Source organism: Mustelus asterias, chromosome 31, assembly GCF_964213995.1.
Source record: "Mustelus asterias chromosome 31, sMusAst1.hap1.1, whole genome shotgun sequence".
Classification (NCBI taxonomy): Eukaryota; Metazoa; Chordata; class Chondrichthyes; order Carcharhiniformes; family Triakidae; genus Mustelus; species Mustelus asterias.
Genome location: NC_135831.1, coordinates 3064193 through 3088507, shown reverse-complemented (window position 1 = coordinate 3088507; position 24315 = coordinate 3064193). Strand labels below are relative to the sequence as shown.

The 24315-nt window shown below is 53.2% G+C and overlaps 1 protein-coding gene across 1 annotated transcript; it reads left to right on the top strand.

Moving 5' to 3' along the window:
* The first annotated feature begins 1450 nt into the window (after positions 1-1450).
* tmem256 (transmembrane protein 256) lies at positions 1451-23034 on the top strand. The gene is made up of 4 exons (XM_078200870.1): positions 1451-1562; positions 7373-7410; positions 12423-12503; positions 18858-23034. Exons 1-4 carry the CDS (start codon positions 1484-1486, stop codon positions 18999-19001), a joined length of 342 nt encoding a protein of 113 aa, XP_078056996.1. The 5' UTR covers positions 1451-1483; the 3' UTR covers positions 19002-23034.
* Positions 23035-24315: the final 1281 nt, after the last annotated feature.

Genomic DNA, 24315 nt, shown 5'->3' with positions numbered 1-24315 from the left:
TCCGATCCACAAAGGGGAGAGGACTCTTCAGGCCCCGCCCACAAAGGGGGAGAGGACACTTCTGGTCCCGCCCACAAAGGGGGGAGGGGCATCTCCAGACCCTGCCCACAAGGGGGAGGGGACTCTTCATTCACCACCCACAAGGGGGAGGGGAATCTCCAGACCCCACCAACAAAGGGGAGGGGTCTCTTCAGGCTCCACCCACAAGTGGGAGGGGAATCTCCAGACCCGACCCACAAAGGGAAGGGGACTCTTCGGGCCCCACCCACAAGGGGGAGGGGAATCTCCAGACCCCACCCACACAGGGGGAGGGGACCCTTCAGGCCCCACCCACAAAGTGGGAGGGGACCCTTCAGGCCCCCCCACAAAGGGGAGAGAAAGCTCCAGGCCCCACCCACAAAGGGGGAGGGGAAATCTCTAGGCCCCACCCACAAAGGGGAGGGAAGCTCCAGGCCCCACCCACAAGGGGGAGGGGAATCTCCAGATATCACCCACATAGGAGGAGGGGACTCCAGGCCCCACCCACACAGGGGGAGGGACCTCTTCAGTCCCCACCCACACAGGGGGAGGGACCTCTTCAAGTCCCTCCCACAAGGGGGAGGGGGGACCCGGCAGGGGAGCAGCTGTCAATCACCGTGGCTCGGAGGCCACTGATTGGCCCGTTCGCCCAGGCACACGAGGAGGAGGAGGAGGGGGTAGCGCGGGGCAGTGATTGGTGGGGCGGTTGTCACTCAGCCACGCACGGACCAATCAGCGCGGCCTGGGGGCGGAACGAGGTATGAAGGCGGATGACGTGCGGGAGGCGTGGGTGCTAATTGGTTAGGTAACTGTCACTCAGCACCGCTGGGGCCAATCAGCACTGATGGGGGCGGACCGGCTCGTCAAGCGGCCGCACGGGGCAGATAACCGAGTGATGATTGGCCTGGTGGGCTGTCACTCAGCCCCGCTGGGGCCAATCAGCACTGGGGGGCGGGCTTGGTATAAAGGCGGTTCCCCGGGTGGGAGGCGTGGGCAGTGATTGGTGAATCAGGCTGTCACCCAGACTCGCTGGGGCCAATCAGAGTTGGACGGAGGCGGGCCGATTAATAAAATGGCTGCGGGAGCGGACGGAGGGGCAGTGATTGGTGAGTCAGGCTGTCACTCATTCCCACTCGGACCAATCACCGTGGGGTAGAGGCGGGCCGGTCCATCAAGCGGCTGCACGGGTCGGTTATTGGCTGAGTGGGCCGTCACTCAGCCTGGCTGGGACCAATCGGCGCAGAGGGAGGCGGGCCGGGTATAAAGGCGGCTCCCCGGGCAGGGCGGTGATTGGTGGAGCGGGCTGTCGCTCAGCCTGGCTGGGACCAATCGGCGCAGAGGGAGGCGGGCCGGGTATAAAGGCGGCTCCCCGGGCGGGGCGGTGATTGGTGGAGCGGGCTGTCGCTCAGCCGGGCTGGGTCCAATCAGCGCGGGTTGGGGGCGGGCGAGGAGGGTCAGTGCGGGGATGGCGAGGCTGGTGTTCGGACGGGTGGCGGGAGTGTCCGGCGCGCTGGCCGTGGGGCTCGGCGCCTACGGAGCTCACGGTAAGTCTGACGCACCCTCACCCACCGAGCTGGCCTGGGGTAGCCGGCGGGAAGCCTGCGCCTGGGCCCCGGGCTGAAGCTGGAGGGTGATGACACACAGGGATATTCGACTGTGGGGGGCATCACACTATCCCCCTTTCTCCCCCCCCCCTCCCTCCCTCCCTTCCCCCTACCCCTCCCTTCCCCCTACCCCTCCCTCCCCCCCGCCCCCCCTACCTCACCACCTCCACCTGTAGGTGACTCCAGGACTGCATCACCCCCCCCCCCCCCCCCCATACCTCAACTTGGATGGTGATTATACCCAGGGAAATGCGACTGTGGGGGGCATCACACTGCCCCCCCCTTTCCTTCACCCCCCCCCTTTCCCCTTCACCTTCTCAACCTGTAGGTGACTCCCGGACTTAATCAATATCCGCCTCCCCCCAATTCCTTATACCTCAACTTGGATGGTAATTACACCCCGGGAAATTCGACTGTGGGGGGCATCACACTACTCCCCCTCCCTTTCCCCTGCACCCCTACCTCACCTTCTCAACCTGTAGGCAACGCCAAGACTTAATCATTTCCTCCTCCTCCCCCTTTCCACTCTTCAAATCTGAATTTGGATGATTGCACAAGGTGATGTTCGGCTGTGGGGGCTTCACACTTACCCCTCTTTCCTTCTCTGTCTCTCCCCCCCCCCCCGCCCCCCCCCCCCCCCCCTTGCCTGCCCCTTCTCAACCTGTAGATGATTCCAGGAACTTAATCATTTGCTCCCCCTTGCATTCCTTAAATCTGAATTTGGATGATTGCGCAAGGGGATATTCGACTGTGTGGGGGCTTCGCGCTGTCCCCTTTCCTCTTCCCTCCATTCTCCCTCCCACCCTTCCCTCCATTCTCCCTCCCACCCTTCCCTCCTTTCTCCCTCCCACCCTTCCCTCTTTCTCCCTCCCACCCTTCCCTCTTTCTCCCTCCCACCCTTCCCTCTTTCTCCCTCCCACCCTTCCCTCTTTCTCCCTCCCACCCTTCCCTCTTTCTCCCTCCCACCCTTCCCTCTTTCTCCCTCCCACCCTTCCCTCTTTCTCCCTCCCACCCTTCCCTCTTTCTCCCTCCCACCCTTCCCTCTTTCTCCCTCCCACCCTTCCCTCTTTCTCCCTCCCACCCTTCCCTCTTTCTCACCTTCTCAACCTGTAGGTGACTCCAGGATTGAATCTGTATTTGGATGGTCGTTACAGGCAGGGATATTTGACTCTGGGGGGCATCACACTAAGCGGCACGGGGGCACAGTGGGTTAGCGCTGCTGCCTCACAGCGCCAGGGACCCGGGTTCGATTCCCGGCTTGGGGGTCACTGTCTGTGTGGAGTTTGCACATTCTCCCCCCGTGTCTGCGTGGGTTTCCTCCGGGTGCTCCGGTTTCCTCCCACAGTCCAAAAGATGTGCAGGTTAGGTGGATTGGCCATGCTAAATTGCCCCTTAGTGTCCAAAGATGTGCGGGTTAGGTTGATTGGCCATGCTAAATTGCCCCTTAGTGTCCTGAGATGCGTAGGTTAGAGGGATTAGTGAGTAAAATATGTAGGGATCTGGGGGTAGGGCCTGGGTGGGATTGTGGTCGGTGCAGACTCGATGGGCCGAATGGCCTCTTTCTGTGCTGTAGGGATTCTATGATCAAACCGGCCCTACCCCACCCCCTCCCCTCCCCTCCCCGTTTCCATCATCCCCCTACCCCCATAACCACTTCACCCCCTCAGCCAGGAGCTGGAGCCCTGTAGGTGAATTCCCCCCTCCACACCCCCATCTGAATGTGGATGATGACTGGATGCAGGGTGTTCGACTGTGGGGGGCATCACACCACCCTCTTGACCTCCAACCACCCGCAGCCTCACCCAAGAGCTGGAGCCCTGGAGGTGAATTGAGGATTGCAAACCCCCTCCTATCAATATGGAACAGCGACTGCACATGTTTTGACTACGGGAGCATCGTATGACGGACCCCCTAGTTCTGGACTCTTTCCATAACCCTAACTTTTAACTACTAACCTGCTGGCACAGCGGGTTAGCACTGCTGCCTCACAGCGCCAGGGACCCGGGTTCAATTCTCAGCTTGGGTCACTCTGTGTGGGGTTTGCACATTCTCTCCGTGTCTGCGTGGGTTTCCTCCGGGTGCTCCGGTTTCCTCCCACAGTCCGAAAGACGTGCTGGTTAGGGTGCATTGGCCGTGCTAAATTCTCCCTCAGTGTTACCCGAACAGGCGCCCGGAGTGTGGCGACTAGGGGATTTTCACAGTAACTTCATTGCGGTGTTAATGTAAGACTACTTGCGACTAATAGATAAACTTTAAAACAAAAGAATGTGCGGACTCCGCACAGACAGTGACCCCCAGCCGGGAATCGAACCTGGGTCCCTGGCGCTGTGAGGCGGCCGTGCTAACCACTGTGCCACCGTGCCTGATCGGGAATGTTCTTTCTGAATCAACCCTGTTAGAATTTTATAAGTTTCTGTGAGATCCCCCTCTCACTCTCCTAAACTCCAGTGAATATAATCCTCACCGACTTAGTCTCTCCTCATATGACAGACCTGCCATCCCAGGAATCAGCCTGGTAAACCCTCGCTGCGCTCCCTCTATCGCAAGGACATCCTTCCTCAGATAAGGACACCAAAACCGCACGTTTAAGTTGTAATGTCTGCACTCTTTCCCCCCTCCGCGACCACCAGTCGAGAGGTTAGAGCGGGAGCCCTCGTGATTCTCTCGATGGATAATAATCTCGGTTAAAGATCCCGTGGGACAGGAGGTTTATCCCGATTATCCTTGCTGAAGTCACTCCCAGGACAAAATAAGTTGCTGTTTGAGGCTGGAGTGTTTCGACACGTTTTGGAAGATGCCAGGGATCTGCGTCGGAAGCTCTGGAACCTGCAAGGCGTTGGGGCAAGGGCTGGACCTCGCGATCAAAATGCGGGGCGAGCTACTTCTCTCTGGCTGGCGTGGACACGATGGGCTGAATGGCCTCCTTTCTACTCTGTAACTGCCCGTTAGGCCATGCTAAATTACCCCTTAGTGTCCAAAGATGTGCAGGTTAGGTGGATTGGACATGCTAAATTGCACCTTAGTGTCCAAAGATGTGCAGGTTAGGTGGATTGGCTATGCTAAATTGCACCTTAGTGTCCAAAGATGTGCAGGTTAGGTGGATTGGCCATGCTAAATTGTCCCTTAGTGTCCAAAGATGTGTAGGTTCGGTGGATTGGCCATGCTAAATTGTCCCTTAGTGTCCAAAGATGAGTAGGTTAGGTGGATTGGCCATGCTAAATTGTCCCTTAGTGTCCAAAGATGTGTAGGTTAGGTGGATTGGCCATGCTAAATTGTCCCTTAGTGTCCAAAGATGTGTAGGTTCGGTGGATTGGCCATGCTAAATTGTCCCTTAGTGTCCAAAGATGTGCAGGTTAGGTGGATTGGCCATGCTAAATTGCACCTTAGTGTCCAAAGATGTGCAGGTTAGGTGGATTGGCCATGCTAAATTGTCCCTTAGTGTCCAAAGATGTGCAGGTTAGGTGGATTGGCCATGCTAAATTGTCCCTTAGTGTCCAAAGATGTGCAGGTTAGGTGGATTGGCCATGCTAAATTGTCCCTTAGTGTCCAAAGATGTGTAGGTTAGGTGGATTGGCCATGCTAAATTGTCCCTTAGTGTCCAAAGATGTGCAGGTTAGGTGGATTGGCCATGCTAAATTGTCCCTTAGTGTCCAAAGATGTGTAGGTTAGGTGGATTGGCCATGCTAAATTGTCCCTTAGTGTCCAAAGATGTGCAGGTTAGGTGGATTGGCCATGCTAAATTGTCCCTTAGTGTCCAAAGATGTGTAGGTTAGGTGGATTGGCCATGCTAAATTGTCCCTTAGTGTCCAAAGATGTGTAGGTTAGGTGGATTGGCCATGCTAAATTGCCCCTTAGTGTCCAAAGATGTGTAGGTTAGGTGGATTGGCCATGCTAAATTGCACCTTAGTGTCCAAAGATGTGCGGGTTCGGGGGGTGGAATTGGTGAGTACATGTGTGGGGTTATGGGAACAGGGCCTGGGTAAGATTCTCTGTCAGTCAGTGCAGACTCTGATGGGCCGAATGGCCTCCTCCTGCACCGTAGGGATTCTGATTCACCCCTCAGGCTTTGAAATTCTCAGGACTACACCACCACCCCCCTCTCCCAACGGTCCCAAACCTCCTCCCCCCCCCCCTCCCCTCCCCTCCCCCCAGGTTCTGGAGGTCTCAGGATGAAAGCAGGAACTGTTGCCACGCTCGGCGTGTGTCGACAGGAGAGAGCGTTGGAATTTCCGTCCGATGACCTTCGGTCGGAACTTGGCCCAAGCGCAAGTTTGTCTGTTTGGTCTCGAGTGCCAGTCGGGGCAGGCAGAGTGCGGGCCTCACGTCACTGCTTCCCGACTTGCAGCCTGGGGGCTTGTCGACCTGCCAACTGCCTCTAAATCCCCTGGAACACCAACGGAGGGAGTGCTGCTGAAGGTCGTAGTTGTGCTGGTCTAAACTAAAGGCTTACAGACTCGTCTGAATGTGCCCCCCCCCCCCCCCCCCCTCACGGGGGTCACTGTCTGTGCGGAGTCTGCACGTTCTCCCCGTGTCTGCGTGGGTTTGCTCCGGTTTCCTCCCACAGTCCAAAAGATGTGCGGGTTAGGTGGATTGGCCGTGCTATAAATTGCCCCTTAGCGTCCAAAGATGTGTAGCTTTGACAAAGGGTCGTCTGGACCCGAAACCTCAGCTCTTTCCTCTCCGTACAGATGCTGCCAGACCTGCTGAGATTTTCCAGCATTCTCTCTTTTTTGGTTTCAGATTCCAGCATCCGCAGAATAATTTGCTTTTATCCAAAGTAGTGTGGGTTAAAGTTTATTTATTTATTCAGCACAAGTAAGGCTTACATTAACACTGCAATGAAGTTACTGTGAAAATCCCCCTAGTCGCCACACTCCGGCACCTGTTCGGGTAACACTGAGGGAGAATTTAGCACGGCCAATGCACCCTAACCAGCACGTCTTTCAGACTGTGGGAGGAAACCGGAGCAGCCGGAGGAAACCCACGCAGACACGGGGAGAATGTGCAGACTCCGCACAGACAGTGACCCGAGCCGGGAATCGAACCCGGGTCCCTGGCGCTGTGAGGCAGCAGCGCGAACCCAACTGTTACTGCCTTTAAATCCAGGATATCCCCTCTTAAAACGTAGCAGTTTGCAAAAGGGTCTTTCCATCTGTCATTAAGTGAGGGGGAACAGCAGAAAAGTCACTCGCGGGAGGCGTGTAGTCTCTCGGAAGCGGTACAATCCACTCGGGTAATCCTTTACCAAGTCCTCACTCGTTTCCCTTCTGCCCTGCCTCTGGGATCCGGGAGGGTTGCGGCTGTGATGTGCTAAACAAAGAACACTACAGCACAGGAACAGGCCCTTTGGCCCCTCCAACCCTGTGCCGGTCATGATGCCTGCCTGAACTAAAACCGTGTGCACTTACGGAGTCCGTATCCTCCCATCCCCATCCTATTCATGTATTCGTCCAGTTGCCCCTTAAATGCCGCTATCGTACCCGCTCCCACCCCCTCCCCGGGGCAGCGCGTCCCAGACACTCACCCCCCTCTGTGTGAAAAACACTCACCTCGCACATCTCCTCTAAACTTCTCCCCACGCACCTTAAACCCATGTCCCCGAGTACTTGACCTTTCGACCCTAGGAAAGGAGCATCTGACTATCCACTCTGTCCATGCCCCTCATAATCTTGTAAACCTCTATCAGGTCGCCCCCTCAACCTCCGCCAATTAATTGATCAACTAATGTTTTTTTTTTGTTGTCTTTATAGGATTTCGCCGCAGTGATCGAGATGAGTACCTGAAAGAGGTGGGGGCCCAACGCCCAGCGTGTCTTGGGGTCGGTCGGGCGCGGAAGGAGGCCATTCAGCCCGTCGGGTTGTGTCAGCTCTGTGGGACACCAGTCAGTTCCATCCTCCTGCTCTATCCCTGGGTGTCAGACTGCAGAGGAGGATGGGAAAAGGCCAAGCCCTCATCCCCACAGGTTGGGGACGGCACGGTGGCACAATGTGGTTAGCACTGCTGCCTCGCAGCGCCAGGGGACCCGGGTTCGATTCCCGGCTTGGGGTCACTGTCTGTGCGGAGTCTGCACGTTCTCCCCGTGTCTGCGTGGGTTTCCTCCGGGTGCTCCAGTTTCCCCCCCACAGTCCGAAAGATGTGCAGGTTAGAGGGATTGGCCGGGCTAAATTGCCCCTTAGTGTCAGGGGGACTAGCTGGGGTAAATGCATGGGGATAGGGGCTGGGTGGGATTGTGGTCGGTGCTGACTCGATGGGCCGAATGGCCTCTTTTTGCACTGTGGGGATTCTATGATTCTAGGTTTAATTCCCTCAAGGATCCATCCTATTCATCGAAACCCTACAGTGCAGAAAGAGGCCATTCGGCCCATCGAGTCTGCATCGACCACAATCCCACCCAGGCCCTACCCCCCCCACATATTTACCCGCTAATCCCTCTAACCTACGCATCTCAGGACACTAAGGGGCAATTTTTAGCACGGCCAATCAACCTAACCCGCACATCTTTGGAATATTGGAGGAAACCGGAGCACCCGGAGGAAACCCACGCAGACACGAGGAGAATGTGCAAACTCCACACAGACAGTGACCCAAGCCGGGAATCGAACCCAGATCCCTGGAGCTGTGAGGCAGCAGTGCTAACCCGCTGTGCTACTTATTGAGATCCTTCTTCATCTCTGCTCCTACCTGATGGCTGGCACAGCGGGTTAGCACTGCTGCCTCACAGCGCCAGGGACCCGGGTTCACTTCCACCCCAGGAATTGGGCGCATACTCTGATTAAAAGCCTTGTACCAGACTTGGGGAGTGCCGCATTGCCAGAGGAGCTGTCTTCTGGATGAGACACCGTCCGAGGCATCAGCTGGGTGTTAAAGACCACTGGGCGGCGCGGTGGGCACAGTGGGTTAGCACTGCTGCCTCACAGCGCCGGGGACCCGGGTTCGATTCCCGGCTCGGGGTCACTGTCTGTGCGGAGTCTGCACATTCTCCCCGTGTCTGCGTGGGTTTCCTCCGGGTGCTCTGGTTTAACATAATAACTAGGAGCAGGAGTTGGCCATCTGGCCCCTCGAGCCTGCTCCACCATTCAATAAGATCATGGCTGATCTTTTCATGGACTCAGCTCCACTTACCCGCCCGCTCACCATAACCCTTAATTCCTTTACTGTTCAAAAATCTATCTATCCTTGCCTTAAAAACATTCAATGAGGTAGCCTCAACTGGGCAGGGAATTCCACAGATTCACAACCCTTTGGGTGAAGAAGTTCCTCCTCAACTCAGTCCTAATTCTGCTCCCCCTTATTTTGAGGCCATGCCCCCTAGTTCTGGTTTCACCCGCCAGTGGAAACAACTTCCCTGCTTCTATCTTATCTATTCCCTTCATAATCTTATATGTTTCTATAAGATTTCCCCTCATTCTTCTGAATTCCAATGAGTACAGCCCCAGTCTACTCAGTCTCTCCTCATAAGCCAATCCTCTCAACTCCGGAATCAACCTAGTGAATCTCCTCTGCACTCCCTCCAGTGCCAGTATATCCTTTCTCAAGTAAGGAGACCAAAACTGTACACAGTACTCCAGGTGTGGCCTCACCAGCACCTTATACAGCTGCAACATAACCTCGCTGTTTTTAAACTCCATCCCTCTCGCAATGAAGGACAAAATTCCATTTGCCTTCTTAATTACCTGCTGCACCTGCAAACCAACTCCTTGAGATTCCTGCACAAGGACTCCCAGGTCCCTCTGCACAGCAGCATGCTGCAATTTTTCACCATTTAAATAATAGTCCATTTTGCTGTTATTCCGACCAAAATGGATGACCTCACATTTACCAACATTGTACTCCATCTGCCAGACCCTCGCCCACTCACTCAGACTATCTATATCCCTTTGCAGACTTTCAGCATCCTCTGCACGCTTTGCTCTGCCACCCATCTTAGTGTCATCTGCGAATTTTGACACACTACACTTGGTCCCCAACTCCAAATCATCGATGTAAACCGTAAACAATTGCGGTCCCAACACTGATCCCTGAGGCACACCACTAGTCACTGATCACCAACCAGAAAAACACCCATTTACCCCCAGTCTTTGCTTTCTGTTCGTTAACCAATCCTCTATCCATGCGAATACATTACCCGTAACACCGTGCACCTTTATCTTATGTAGCAGTCTTTGGTGCGGCACCTTGTCAAACGCCTTCTGGAAATCCAGATACACCATTTGGTGCGGCACGGTAGCACAGTGGTTAGCACTGCTGCTTCACAGCTCCAGGGACCTGGGTTCGATTCCCGGCTTGGGTCACTGTCTGTGTGGAGTTTGCACATTCTCCTCGTGTCTGCGTGGGTTTCCTCCGGGTGCTCCGGTTTCCTCCCACAGTCCAAAGATGTGCGGGTTAGGTTGATTGGCCATGCTAAAAATTGCCCCCTAGTGTCCTGGGATGTGTAGGTTAGAGGGATTAGCAGGTAAATGTGTCGGGATATGGGGGTAGGGCCTGGGTGGGATTGTGGTCGGTGCAGACTAGATGGGCTGAATGGCCTGTTTCTGCGCTGTAGGGTTTCTATGATGATTCTATGACCACATCCACAGGTTCCCCACTGTCCACTGCACATGTAATGTTCTCAAAGAATTCCACCAAATTAGTCAAACATGACCTGCCCTTCATGAACCCGTGCTGCGTCTTGCCAATGGGACAATTTATATCCAGATGTCTCGCTATTTCTTCCTCGATGATGGATTCAAGCATTTTCCCGACTACAGAAGTTAAGCTAACCGGCCTATAGTTACCCGCCTTTAGTCTACCTCCTTTTTAAAACAGTGGCGTCACATTTGCTCCACAAGACGTGTTGGTTAGGGTGCGTTGACCCGAACAGGCGCCAGAGTGTGACGACGAGGGGGTTTTCACAAGAGCTTCATTGCAGTGTCAATGTGAGCCTACTCGTGACTAATACATAAACTTTAAAGTGGCAAGTAACATTCGTGCCACGCAAGTGCCAGTCAGTGACCATCTCCAACAGGAGAGAATCTTAACCATCACCCCTTGACATTCATTGGCCGGATCTCCCCCCGACTATCCACATCCTGGGGGTCACCATTGACCAGAAACTGAACTGGGACCCAGATATATAAATACTGCAGCTCCCAGAGCAGGTCAGAGGCTGGGAATCCTGCGGAGAGTGTGGCGGCTGGGGGATTTTCACAGTAACTTCATTGCCATGTTAATGTAAGCTGCCTTGTGACGAATAAATAAACTTTGAACAAGTTTGTTAGTTTAAAGTGTACACAAGGCTACACTATCAATAGACACACAGACAGGTGAACCTTGGCCAGTGGACACCCTCGGCAGCGACTTGCTTTTTGATCGAAACTCTCTTGTGTCTCATGGTGATGTCCGCAAGTGGGGCCTCGCTGGCTCGGGGACTAAACCTGAGCTAAGTAGGGGTGGCACAGCGGTTAGCGCTGCTGCCTCGCAGCGCCAGGGACCCGGGTTCGATTCCCGGCTTGGGGTCACCGTCTGTGTGGAGTCTGCACGTTCTCACCGTGTCTGCGTGGGTTTCCTCCGGGTGCTCCGGTTTCCCCCCTCCAAAAGATGTGCAGGTTAGGGGGATTGGCCATGCTAAATTGCCCCTTAGTGTCCAACGATGTGCGGGTTAGATGGATTGGCCATGCTAAATTGCCCCTTAGTGTCCAACGATGTGTGGGTTAGGTGGATTGGCCATGCTAAATTGCCCCTTAGTGTCCAAAGATGTGCAGGTTAGGTGGATCGGCCATGCTAAGTTAAAGTTTATTTATTAGTGTCACAAGTAAGGCTTACATTAACGCTGCAATGAAGTTACTGTGAAATTCCCCTAGTCGCCACAGTCCGGTGTCTGTTCGGGTCAACGCACCCTAACCAGCACTTCTTTCGGACTGTGGGAGGAAACCGGAGCACCCGGAGGAAACCCACGCAGACACGGGGAGAACGTGGAAATTCCACACAGACAGTGACCCGAGCCGGGAATCGAACCCGGGTCCCTGGCGCTGTGAGGCAGCAGTGCTAACCACTGTGCTACCATTCTCCTTGTGTCTGCGTGGGTTTCCTCCGGGTGCTCCGGTTTCCTCCCATTGTCCAAAAAATGTGCGGGTTAGGTGGATTGGCCATGCTAAATTGCCCCTTAGTGTCCAAAGATGTGTAGGTTAGGTGGATTGGCCGTGCTAAATTGTCCCTTAGTGTCCAAAGATGTGCAGGTTAGGTGGATTGGCCGTGCTAAATTGCCCCTTAGTGTCCAAAGATGTGTAGGTTAGGTGGATTGGCCGTGCTAAATTGCCCCTTAGTGTCCAAAGATGTGTAGGTTAGGTGGATTGGCCGTGCTAAATTGCTCCTTAGCATCCAAAGATGTGTAGGTTAGGTGGATTGGCCGTGCTAAATTGCCCCTTAGTGTCCAAAGATGTGTAGGTTAGGTGGATTGGCCATGCTAAATTGCTCCTTAGCATCCAAAGATGTGCGGGTTAGAGGGATTGGCCGTGCTAAATTGCCCCTAGTGTCAGGGGGATTAGCAGTGTAAATATGTGGGCTTATGGGGATAGGGACTGGGTGGGATTGTTGTCGGTGCAGACTCGATGGGCCGGAAGGCCTCCTCCTGCACTGTGGGGATTCTACGAACAGGTTCCTAACAATCGGCCGGACTGGGTAACATGCTGGGTAACTGGGGAGGGTGGGGTTGCTTTTACTTTTGGGAGGGAGTCGCGTGGATCATTGTCACAGCTGTTGCGTCTCCGGTTTACGCCCTGCGCGTGTGTTCTGACTGCGGGACTAACTTATCTCCTCCTACAGCTGTTTGAGACTGCGAACAAGTACCACTTTCTACACAGCCTGGCGCTCCTGGGAGTCCCGCACTGCAGGAAACCTCTGCTGGTACGAGATTCATTCATTCCTCCCTCTTTTTGTGTTTTTGTTGGTGTGGTTTTGACAGTTTTCCCGCCTTCCTCCCGCCCCCCTGAGAACTTTGCTGTTCCAAGCTGGTGGTGACCGTCCAGAACCTTCTCCATGTGTTTACTGTCTACAGCGGCACAGCGGGGTCAGCGCCGCTGCCTCACAGCGCCAGGGACCCGGGTTCGATTCCCGGCTGGGGATCACTGTCTGTGCGGAGTCTGCACGTTCTCCCCCCGTGTCTGCGTGGGTTTCCTCCGGGTGCTCCGGTTTCCTCCCACACTCCGAAAGACCGTGCTGGTTAGGGTGCATTGGCTAAATTCTCCCTCAGTGTTACCCGAACAGGCGCCAGGACTGTGGCGACTAGGGGAATTTCACAGTAACTTCATTGCAGTGTTAATGTCAGCCTTGTGACACTAATAAATAAACATTACTTTCACTTTCCTTAAATCGAGCATTCGATGTGAGCGTGTTGTGCAGGGGCCGGAGAGATCGGAGCAGAACCTGGTCCCTGTCCTCTCACAGGTTCTTTTTGGACGGGTTAGCAAAAGGGGAACCCCCCCCCCCCCAACCCACTTCAACTCCATCCTCCAAGCGTACACTTAAAATAAAGTTAAAGTTTATTTATTAGTCACAAGTCGGCTTACGTTAACACTGCAATGAAGTTCCTGTGGAAAATCCCCTAGTCGCCACACTCCGGCGCCTGTTCGGGTAACACTGAGGGAGAATTTAGCACGGCCAATGCACCTCATAGAATCCCTACAGTGCAGAAGGAGGCCATTCAGCCCATCAAGTCTGCACCGACCACAATCCCACTCGAACCGTATTCCCGTAACCCCACGTATTTACCCTGCTAATCCCCCTGACGTTGGGGTCAGTTTAGCATGGCCAATCCACCTAACCCACACGTCTTTGGACTGTGAGAGGAAACCCAGGCAGACACGGGGAGAACGTGCAAACTCCGCACAGACAGTGACCCGAGGCCGGGAATCGAACCCGGGTCCCTGGCGCTGTGAGGCAGCAGCGCTAACCCACTGTGCCACCCCATTCAGAAAATGAGAATGTGTACATCTGTCACAGGAACATGGGAATTAGGAGCAGAAGGAGGCCATTCAGCCCTTCCAGCCTGTTCCGCTATTCAATCAGACCATGGCTGATCTCTCCCTGGTCTCAAATCCACCTCCCCCACCTCCTCCCCATCTCCCTTTAACCCATTTTTGGATCAGAAATCTATCCATCTCCTTCTTGAAACCATTCAATGATTCAAACTCCACCGCGCGATGGGACAGTGAGTTCCACAAACTCACCCCCCTCTGCGAGAAGTAGCTCCTCCTCATCTCAGTTTTAAATCTACCGCCTCTCAGCCTCTACCCTGTGACCTCTTGTTCGAGATTGCCCCACACGGGGGAAAGATTTGGTCCACATTCACTCTCTCAATCCCTTTTAGTATTTTATATCCCTCGATCAGATCCCCCCTCATCCTTCCAAACTCCAGCGAGTACAAACCCCAAACTGCTTAATCTGTCCTCGTTCGTCAACCCTTCCATCCCCGGAATCAATCTGGGGAACCCCCTCTGAACTGCCTCCAATGCCACCCCATCCTTCCCCAAATAAGGAGACCAAAACTGGGCACAATACTCCAGATGTGGTCTCACCAACACCCTACACAATCATAGAATCCCTACAGTGCAGGAGGAGGCCATTCGGCCCATCGAGCCTGCACTGACCACAATCCCGCTCAGGCCCTATCCCCGTAACCCCGCACATTTACCCTAGCTAGTCCCCTGACACTAGGTTCAATTTAGCGTGGCCAATGCACCTAACCAGCACATCACACACACCAGCCTCCCATCCATTGACTCTGTCTACACTTCCCGCTGCCTCGGGGAAAAGCAGCCAGCATAATCAAGGACCCCCACGCACCCCCAACATTCTCTCTTCCACCTTCTTCCGTCGGGAAGAAGATACAAAAGTCTGAGGTCACGGACCAACCGACTCAAGAACAGCTTCTTCCCTGCTGCCCTCAGACTTTTGAATGGACCTACCTCGCATTAAGCTGATCTTTCTCTACGCCCTAGCTAGGACTGTAACACTACATTCTGCACTCTCTCCTTTCCTTCTCTATGAACGGTATGCTTTGTCTGTATAGTGCACAAAGAACAATACTTTTCACTGTGTCCCAATACACGTGACGATAATGATGCAGCTTTATAAGACCCTCGTCAGACCCCACTTGGAGTACTGTGCTCAGTTCTGGTCGCCTCATTACAGGAAGGATGTGGAAAAGATTGAAAGGGTGCAGAGGAGATTTACAAGGATGTTGCCTGGATTGAGTGGCATGCCTTATGAGGATAGGCTGAGGGAGCTCGGTCTTTTCTCCTTGGAGAGACGTAGGATGAGAGGAGACTTAATAGAGGTATATAAGATGTTGAGAGGCATAGATCGGGTGGACTCAGACTTTTTCCCAGGGTGGAAATGGCTGCTACGAGAGGACACAGGTTTAAGGTGCTGGGGGGTAGGTACAGGGGAAATGTTAGGGGTAAGTTTTTCACACAGAGGGTGGTGGGCGAGTAGAATCGGCTGCCATCAGTGGTGGTGGAGGCAAACTCAATAGGGTCTTTTAAGAGACTCCTGGATGAGTACATGGAACTTAATAGGATGGAGGGTTATAGGTAGGTCTAGAAGGTAGGGATGTGTTTGGCACAACTTGTGGGCCGAAGGGCCTGTTTGTGTTCTGTGATAACAGATGACTGAAAGGATGTAAATAAGATTGAAAGAGTGCAGAGAAGGTTCACAAGGATGTTGCCGGGACTTGAGAAGCTGAGTTACAGAGAGAGATTGAATAGGTTAGGACTTTATTCCCTGGAGCGTAGAAGATTGAGGGGAGATTTGATAGAGGTGTATAAGATTTTGATGGGTATAGATAGAGTGAATGCAAGCAGGCTTTTTCCGCTGAGGCTAGGGGAGAAAAAAACCAGAGGGCATGGGTTAAGGGTGAAAGGAGAAAAGTTTAAAGGGAATATTAGGGGGGGGCTTCTTCACGCAGAGAGTGGTGGGAGTGTGGAATGAGCTGCCGGATAAAGTGGTAAATGCGGGGTCACTTTTAACATTTAAGAAAAACTTGGACGGGTTCATGGATGAGAGGGGTGTGGAGGGATATGGTCCAAGTGCAGGTCAGTGGGACGAGGCATAAAATGGTTCGGCACAGACAAGAAGGGCCAAAAGGCCTGTTTCTGAGCTGTAATTTTCTATGGTTCTATGACAATATAAATCAAATCTGTGGCGTGTGGGAGGAAACCGGAGCACCCGGAGGAAACCCACGCAGACACGGGGAGAATGTGCAGACTCCGCACAGACAGTGACCCCAAGGCTGGAGTTGAACCCGGGTCCCTGGCGCCGAGAGGCAGCCGTGCCAACCCACTGTGCCACCCAATTACAACACTTCTCTATTTTTACACTCCAGTCCTTTTGCAATAAGTGCCAACGCCCCATTTGCCGTTTTTATTACATGCTGCAAGCTGCACGCCGACCTCCTGTGACTCATGAACCCCTGCCAAGATACTGAAGGCAACCACAATGTTCCAGTGTAAATTTATACCCAGTGTGTGTACCCACCTTCACAGTGGGTCGTGCTTAATTCTCCTCCAGAGGGGCGCAGCTGACTCTGATTTGATTTGATTTATTATTGTCCCATGTATCGGGATGCAGTGAAAAGTATTGTTTCTTGCGCGCTATACAGACAAAGCATACCGTTCATAGAGTACGTAGGGGAGAAGGATTTGATTTATTATTGTCACATATATTGGGATACATTGAAAAGTATTGTTTCTTGCGCGCTATACAGACAAAGCATACCGTTCATAGAGAAGGAAAGGAGAGGGTGCAGAATGTAGTGTTACAGTCATAGCTAGGGTGTAGAGAAAGATCAACTTAATGCGAGGTGGCGATGCTTGATAGCCTCCCGGGGCAAAGCAACCCATCCACCACTGACGCCAGGTCACCGTGCCGTGGGGTGGCACAGTGGGTTAGCACTGCTGCGTCACAGCGCCAGGGACCCGGGTTCAATCCCCGACTCGGGTCACTGTCTGTGCGGAGTCTGCACATTCTCCCTCCGTGTCTGTGTGGGTTTCCTCCGGGTGCTCCGGTTTCCTCCCACAGTCTGAAAGACGTGCTGGTTAGGGTGGATTGGCTGTGCTAAATTCTCCCTCAGTGTTACCCAAACAGGCGCCCGGAGTGTGGCGACTCGGGGATTCTCACAGTAACTTCATAGAAGAAGTTAGGAGCACCATTCACCTGCCCCGCCATTCATCACCATCATGGCTGATCATCCAACTCAATAGCCTAATCCTGCTTTCCCCCCATAGCCTCTGATCCCGTTCGCCCCCAAGTGCTGTATCCAGCCGCCTCTTGATAGAGAATTGTGACACTAATAAAAACAAAGAGCAGTACAGCACAGGAACAGGCCCTTCGGCCCCTCCAAGCCTGTGCCGGTCATGATGCTTGCCTGAACTAAACCCGTATGCGCTTACGGAGTCCGTATCCTTCCATCCCCATCCTATTCATGTATCCGTCTAGTTGCCCCTTAAGTGTCGCGATCGTACCTGCTTCCACCACCTCCCCGGGGCAGCGCGTCCCAGACACTCACCCCCCTCTGTGTAAAAAACACTCACCTCGCACATCTCCTCTAAACTTTTCCCCACGCACCTTAAACCTGTGCCCCCCTAGTCATTGACTCTTCCACCCTGGGGAAAAAGCTTCTGACTATCCACTCTGTCCATGCCTCTCATAATCTTGTAGACTTCTATCAGGTCGCCCCCCTCAACCTCCGTCGTTCCAGTGAGAACAAACCAAGTTTCTCCAACCTCTCCTCATAACTAATGCCCTCCATACCAGGTAACATCCTGGTAAATCTTTCCTGTACCCTCTCCAAAGCCTCCACATCCTTCTGGTAGTGTGGCGACCAGAATTGTACACAATATTCTAAATGCGGCCTAACTAAGGTTCTGTACAGCTGCAGCACAACCTGTGAATTTTTAAACTCACTGCCCCGACCGATGAAGGCAAGCATGCCGTATGTCTTCTTGACTACCTTATTCACCTGGCACGGTGGGTTGGCGCTGCTGCCTCACAGCGCCAGGGACCCGGGTTTCATTCCCGGCTTGGGTCACTGTCTATGCGGAGTCTGCACGTTCTCCCCCGTGTCTGCGTGGGTTTCCTCCGGGTGCTCCGGTTTCCTCCCACAGTCGGAACGACGTGCTGGTTAGGGTGCATTGAACCGAACAGGTGCCGGAGTGTGGCGACTAGGGGAATTTCACAGTAACTTCATTGCGGTGTTAATGGAAGCCTACTGGCAACTAAAAAATAATAAAAAGGATCATATGGCTGGCACGGTAGCACAGTGGGTTAGCACTGCTGCCTCACAGCGCCAGGGACCCGGGTTCGATTCCCGGCCTTGGGTCACTGTCTGTGTGGAGTCTGCACGTTCTCCCCGTGTCTGCGTGGGTTTCCTCTGGGTGCTCCGGTTTCCTCCCACAGTCCAAAAGACGTGCTGGTTAGGGTGCATCGTCCGTGGTAAATTCTCCCTCAGTGTTACCCGAACAGGCGCCGGAGTGCGGCGACACGGGGATTTTCACAGTAACTTCATTGCAGTGTTAATAGAGTCAGAGAGGTTTACAGCATGGAAACAGGCCCTTCGGCCCAACTTGTCCATGCCAGCCTTTTTTTAAAAACCCCTAAGCTAATCCCAATTGCCCGCGTTTGGCCCATATCCCTCTATACCCATCTTACCCATGTAACTGTCTAAACGCTTTTTAAAAGACAAAATTGTACCCGCCTCTACTACTGCCTCTGGCAGCTCGTTCCAGACACTCACCACCCTTTGTGTGTGGAAAAAATTGCCCCTCTGGACCCCTTTGTATCTCTCCCCTCTCACCTTAAACCTATGCCCTCTAGTTTTAGACTCCCCTACCTTTGGGAAAAGATGTTGACTATCTAGCTGATCTGTGCCTCTCATTATTATATAGATCGCTAGTGTCAGGGAATTAGCAGGGTAAATGTGTGGGGTTACGGGGATAGGGCCTGGGTGGGATTGTGCAGACTCGATGGGCCGAATGGCCTCCTTCTGCACTGTCGGGATTCTGTGATAAGCCTCCTACGCTCCAGGGGAAAAAGTCCCAGTCTATCCAGCCTCTCCTTAGAACTCAAACCATCAAGTCCCCGGGTAGCATCCCGGTAAATCTCTAATGCAAGCCTCGCTTGTGACGTTAATAAATAAACTTTGCTTTTAATAAAACGAACGCTTTACAAGCTTGCCGCTGACCCGCTGTTGTTGAATCGTAGGCAGGCTCCTTGCTGACCTCCGGGATGGTGATGTTCTGCGGCTGCCTGTACTACCAAGCCGTGACTGGGGACCCAGTCTTAACCAAAGCCGCGCCATTTGGCGGAACCTTGCTGATCGTGGGCTGGGCCGCCATGGCGCTGTGAGACCAGGAGGAACTAACCGGGCGAGGGGAGACGTGCACCGAGGTGTGGGGGGTGGTGCCCCATTGCTGGGGAAACCCTTCTCTGTGGAAGACAACCTTAAACAGTGCCCCCACCCCTCCCCCTCAGTGGTGGTCCTGCTGACGTCCCAACTGCTGGTGAACTTTCAACGCTCTGCAAACCAAGTCCCAAATTCAACCCTCTATACATGCCCACTCTGCCGCCTTTCACACGCCCCCCCCCCCTCTCTCCCCGAAGTTAAGTTTCAATCCGTTGATTTAACCTTGGGTGGCAGAATTAGGCCAAGACGATGATCCAAAGGCAATCTATAGCGCAAAGGGTGCCTCCCGCCCCTCGCCACGGTCTCGACTATTGATTCACTTGGCACTTCTCTCGAACAGAGAACAGGACAGCACAGGAACAGGCCCTTCGGCCCCCCCAAGCCTGCACCCATCATGATGCCCTAACTTAACTTCAAATATAACCCTCCTGCCCTGACTCGGTCCTGTATCCCTCTATTCCCTCCCTCTTCATGTACCTGCCTCTTAAATGTGGTCTCAGAGCACCAGGTGAAAGTCCAACGGGTTTATTTGGCATCGCGAGCTTTCGGAGCTCCTCCCTCGGGTGAGTGAGTTTATCCAGCTGCAAGTGCCCCGGCTGATGAAGGCCTGAGGAGGGAGCGGCGCTCCGAAAGCTCGCGCAAACCTGTCGGACTTTGACCTGGTGTTGTGAGACTTCTTACTGTGTGCCCAACCCAGTCCAACGCCGGCATCTCCGCATCTTAAATGTTGCTAATGCGTCTGCTTCCACCGTCTCCTTTGGCGGCGCGTTCCAGGCACCCCACCGCTCTGTGGAAAAACTTCCCCCGCGCATCTTCCCCCCCCCCTCTCGCCTTTAAGCTGTGCCCCCTTGTAATTGACGCTGGGGGGAAAAGCCTCTGACTGTCCATCCTCTCTACGCCTCTCTCAGTTTTGTACACCTCTATCGGGTCTCCCCTCCGTCTTTCCAGTGAAAACAATGCTAGTTTATCCAACCTCTCCTCATAGCCAACACCCTTGAGACCAGGCAACATCCTGGTGAACCTTCTTAGCACTCTCTCCAAAGCTTCCATGTCCTTCTGGTAGTGCGGTGACCAGAACTGCACGCAGTAGCCCCAAATGTGACCTAACCAAGGTTTTCTATAGCTGCAACATGATGTCCCAACTCTTGTACTCTGTGCCTTGACTGATGAAGACAAGTTTGCCATAAACTTTTTTCAATCACCTTGGCTACATGTAGAAACATAGAAAAACTACAGCACAAACAGGCCCTTTGGCCCCACAAGTTGTGCCGAACACATCCCTACCTTCTAGACCTACCTATAACCCTCCATCCTATTAAGCTCCATGTGTTGCCACTTTTGGGGAACTGCCCCCCCCCCTCCCCAGATCCTCCTGTATGTTAATGTTAACCTCTAGAAAGAAATGATGTGGTCATTATCGTACCGTCACTGAGAAGCGCCACATAACTCCTGAAGTTTTTCATCTCGCACTCATCAGGACAATTCCAAACTCTCTCAACGATTTATACTGCGGGAGAAAAGAGTGCGGGGAAGTCACCTCTGATTGGACATGGAGAAACAACGGGGTGGGACTGTAACTTCCCACCCCGCCCCCCCCCCCCCTTTCCCCCAAAAGCTCCTGGAGTAAAAATGCTGGCAAGTCTTTGAAATTTGGTATTCTTGCATTTGTCCACATGAGGGCGAGACCAAAAGAAAAGAAGTTCGGAGACATGTTTCTCTCTGTGATATTCGAGTTTGGTGTTGTCACTGCTGTTTGCTGGAGCTTGCCAGTTGACTGGAGAGACGGAGAATGAGGGGAGATCTAATAGAGGTGTACAAGATTATGAAGGGGATAGATAGGGTGAATGGTGGGAAGCTTTTTCCCAGGTCGGAGGTGACGATCACGAGGGGTCACGGGCTCAAGCTGAGAGGGGCGAAGTATAACTCAGACATCAGAGGGACGTTTTTTACACAGAGGGTGGTGGGGGCCTGGAATGCGCTGCCAAGTAGGGTGGTGGAGGCAGGCACGCTGACATCGTTTAAGACTTACCTGGATAGTCACATGAGCAGCCTGGGAATGGAGGGATACAAACGATTGGTCTAGTTGGACCAAGGAGCGGCACAGGCTTGGAGGGCCGAAGGGCCTGTTTTCTGTGCTGTACTGTTCTTTGTTCTTTGACTGCCGTACCTCCGACGTTGCAACGGCAAGTCACGAGGATTGAATCGGCCGTAGAAATGGCTTGGGGGTGTCCTGAGGTTGTGTAAGGTCTGGCGTTAATGGAGGTCTGTTATTTAGCCTGCACCATCGCCACCTCCCATCTCTTGCGCTGCCCTTCCGTCCGACTGACGGGCACGCACTTTTCACTTGGCGGAGAAAAGAGTTCAGTGTCAAAAAGTCTCGTGCTGGCGGCCAACCCCGGACAGGGCTGCACTCCCTCGGTACCACGCCCCCCTCCCTGAAGTCGGCCAAGATTCCGTGCTCAAAAGGCCGGCGCACGCGCGCGCGCATAACGTGTTCCCGCAGCCCAGTAGCTTTGGAGTCCCGAGACATTGATCAAAAGTCGCCCTTTCAGCCACCTCTTTTTCACGTCCAACGCGCAGACCCTGTGGTGGCTTCCGCACGCGACACGGGAGAAACTTCCAGAGGCTTCCACGCGGGGGAGGGGGGGGGGGGTGTGGAGTTTGGGCACTACGAGGCAATTTAGCACGGCCAATCCCCCTAACCCGCACATCTTTGGATACTAAGGGACAATTTAGCATGGCCAATCCCCCTAACCCGCACATCTTTGGATACTAAGGGGCAATTTAGCATGGCCAATCCACCTAACCTGCACATCTTTGGATACTAAGGGGCAATTTAGCATGGCCAATCCATCTAACCTGCACATCTTTGGATACTAAGGGACAATTTAGCATGGCCAATCCACCTAACCTGCACATCTTTGGATACTAAGGGGCAATTTAGCATGGCCAATCCACCTAACCTGCACATCTTTGGATACTAAGGGGCAATTTAGCATGGCCAATCCATCTAACCTGCACATCTTTGGATACTAAGGGGCAATTTAGCATGGCCAATCCCCCTAACCCGCACATCTTTGGATACTAAGGGACAATTTAGCATGGCCAATCCACCTAACCTGCACATCTTTGGATACTAAGGGGCAATTTAGCATGGCCAATCCATCTAACCTGCACATCTTTGGACATTAAGGGGCAATTTAGCATGGCCAATCCACCTAACCTGCACATCTTTGGATACTAAGGGACAATTTAGCATGGCCAATCCATCTAACCTACTCATCTTTGGACATTAAGGGGCAATTTAGCATGGCCAATCCATCTAACCTGCACATCTTTGGATACTAAGGGACAATTTAGCATGGCCAATCCATCTAACCTACTCATCTTTGGACATTAAGGGGCAATTTAGCATGGCCAATCCATCTAACCTGCACATCTTTGGATACTAAGGGACAATTTAGCATGGCCAGTCCACCTGACCTACACACCTTCGGGTGGCACAGTAGTTAGCCCTGCTGCCTCACAGCGCCAGGGACCCGGGTTCGATTTTACAGTCAGTATAAAATCTGCTTGCGACTAAATAAATAAACTTTTTAAACTAGTAAATAATCATTCTTCACCCTGACCTGCGACCCTGCCCCCCCCCCAGGCCCCTGTCTCCTGCCCCTGTTATAGACTCGCCTGCCACTGTAAATAATTCTTTCACCCACCCTCCTGGTTAGAGAGCCTGCAGAACCCTGAATCGATTGTGTTCTCTCGTACCCCGTACATTGCCCCCGAGGGGAGCACAGCAGCAGCAGCAGGTGGGAATATCTGGATTTGTATTGTCTAAGCCCCCCCCCCCCTGCCGCTAACGTTAATCAGAGCACCCTCCGGTGAGAATCATGTCTTTGCTGATTTGTCGGAGACCGACCTTTTTGTACTCGAGTCTCCGGGTGTGGAATAAATTGGAAAACTTTTTATTAAAACCGCTTTCGTTGTGTGTCTGATTCTATCTACCGCTTCTCATTGCGTCGTTCCAACAGACGGGAGCTGCCCAATTCTGCCCTCCTTTATTGGAGGAAGAATCACAGAAACCCTACAGTGCAGAACGAGGCCATTCGGCCCATTTGCCGTGCTAAATTGTCCCTTAGCGTCCAAAGATGTGCAGGTTAGGGTGGATTGGCCGTGCTAAATTGTCCCTTAGTGTCCAAAGATGTGTGGGTTAGGTGGATTGGCCATGCTAAATTGTCCCTGCACCAACCACAATCCTACCCCCACAGCCCCACACATTTACCCCACTAATCTCCCTTACCTACACATCCTTGGACACTAAGGGGCAATTTAGCACGGCCAATCCACCTAACCTGCACATCTTTGGACACCAAGGGACAATTTAGCACGGCCAATCCACCTAACCTGCACATCTTTGGACACCAAGGGACAATTTAGCATAGCCAATCCACCTAACCCACACATCTTTGGACACTAAGGGGCAATTTAGCATAGCCAATCCACCTAACCCACACATCTTTGGACACCAAGGGACAATTTAGCACGGCCAATCCACCTAACCTGCACATCTTTGGACGCCAAGGGACAATTTAGCACGGCAAATCCATCTAACCTGCACATCTTTGGACACTAAGGGGCAATTTAGCACGGCCAATCCACCTAACCCGCACATCTTTGGACACCAAGGGGCAATTTAGCATAGCCAATCCACCTAACCTACACATCTTTGGACACTTGGGGGCAATTTAGCATAGCCAATCCATCTAACCTGCACATCTTTGGACACTTAGGGGCAATTTAGCATAGCCAATCCCCCTAACCTGTACATCTTTGGACACTAAGGGGCAATTTAGCATAGCCAATCCCCCTAACCTGTACATCTTTGGAGTGTGGGAGGAAACTGGAGCACCCGGAGGAAACCCACGGGGGAGAACGTGAAGACTCCACACACAGTGACCCAAGCCGGGAATTGAACTCAGGTCCCTGGAGCTGTGAGGCAGCAGTGCTGCCCACCGTGCGGCCTTGCAGGCAGTTCAGAGGAGGTTCCCCAGATTGATTGCGGGGATGGAAGGGTTGACGTATGAGGAGAGATTAAACAGTTTGGGGTTTGTACTCGCTGGAGTTTGGAAGGATGAGGGGGGATCTGATCGAGGGATATAAAATACTAAAAGGGATTGATAGAGTGAATGTGGACCAAATGTTTCCCCCCCCGTGTGGGGCAATCTGGAACAGGAGGTCACAGGGTATAGGCTGAGAGGC

Bases quoted from the DNA above. Each gene is read 5' to 3' on its own strand.
- tmem256 (XM_078200870.1), top strand. From the start codon at position 1,484: ATGGCGAGGCTGGTGTTCGGACGGGTGGCGGGAGTGTCCGGCGCGCTG. The intron at 7,411-12,422 runs GTGGGGGCCCAA...CTCCTCCTACAG, and splicing joins GAGATGAGTACCTGAAAGAG to CTGTTTGAGACTGCGAACAA. The intron at 12,504-18,857 runs GTACGAGATTCA...GTTGAATCGTAG, and splicing joins ACTGCAGGAAACCTCTGCTG to GCAGGCTCCTTGCTGACCTC.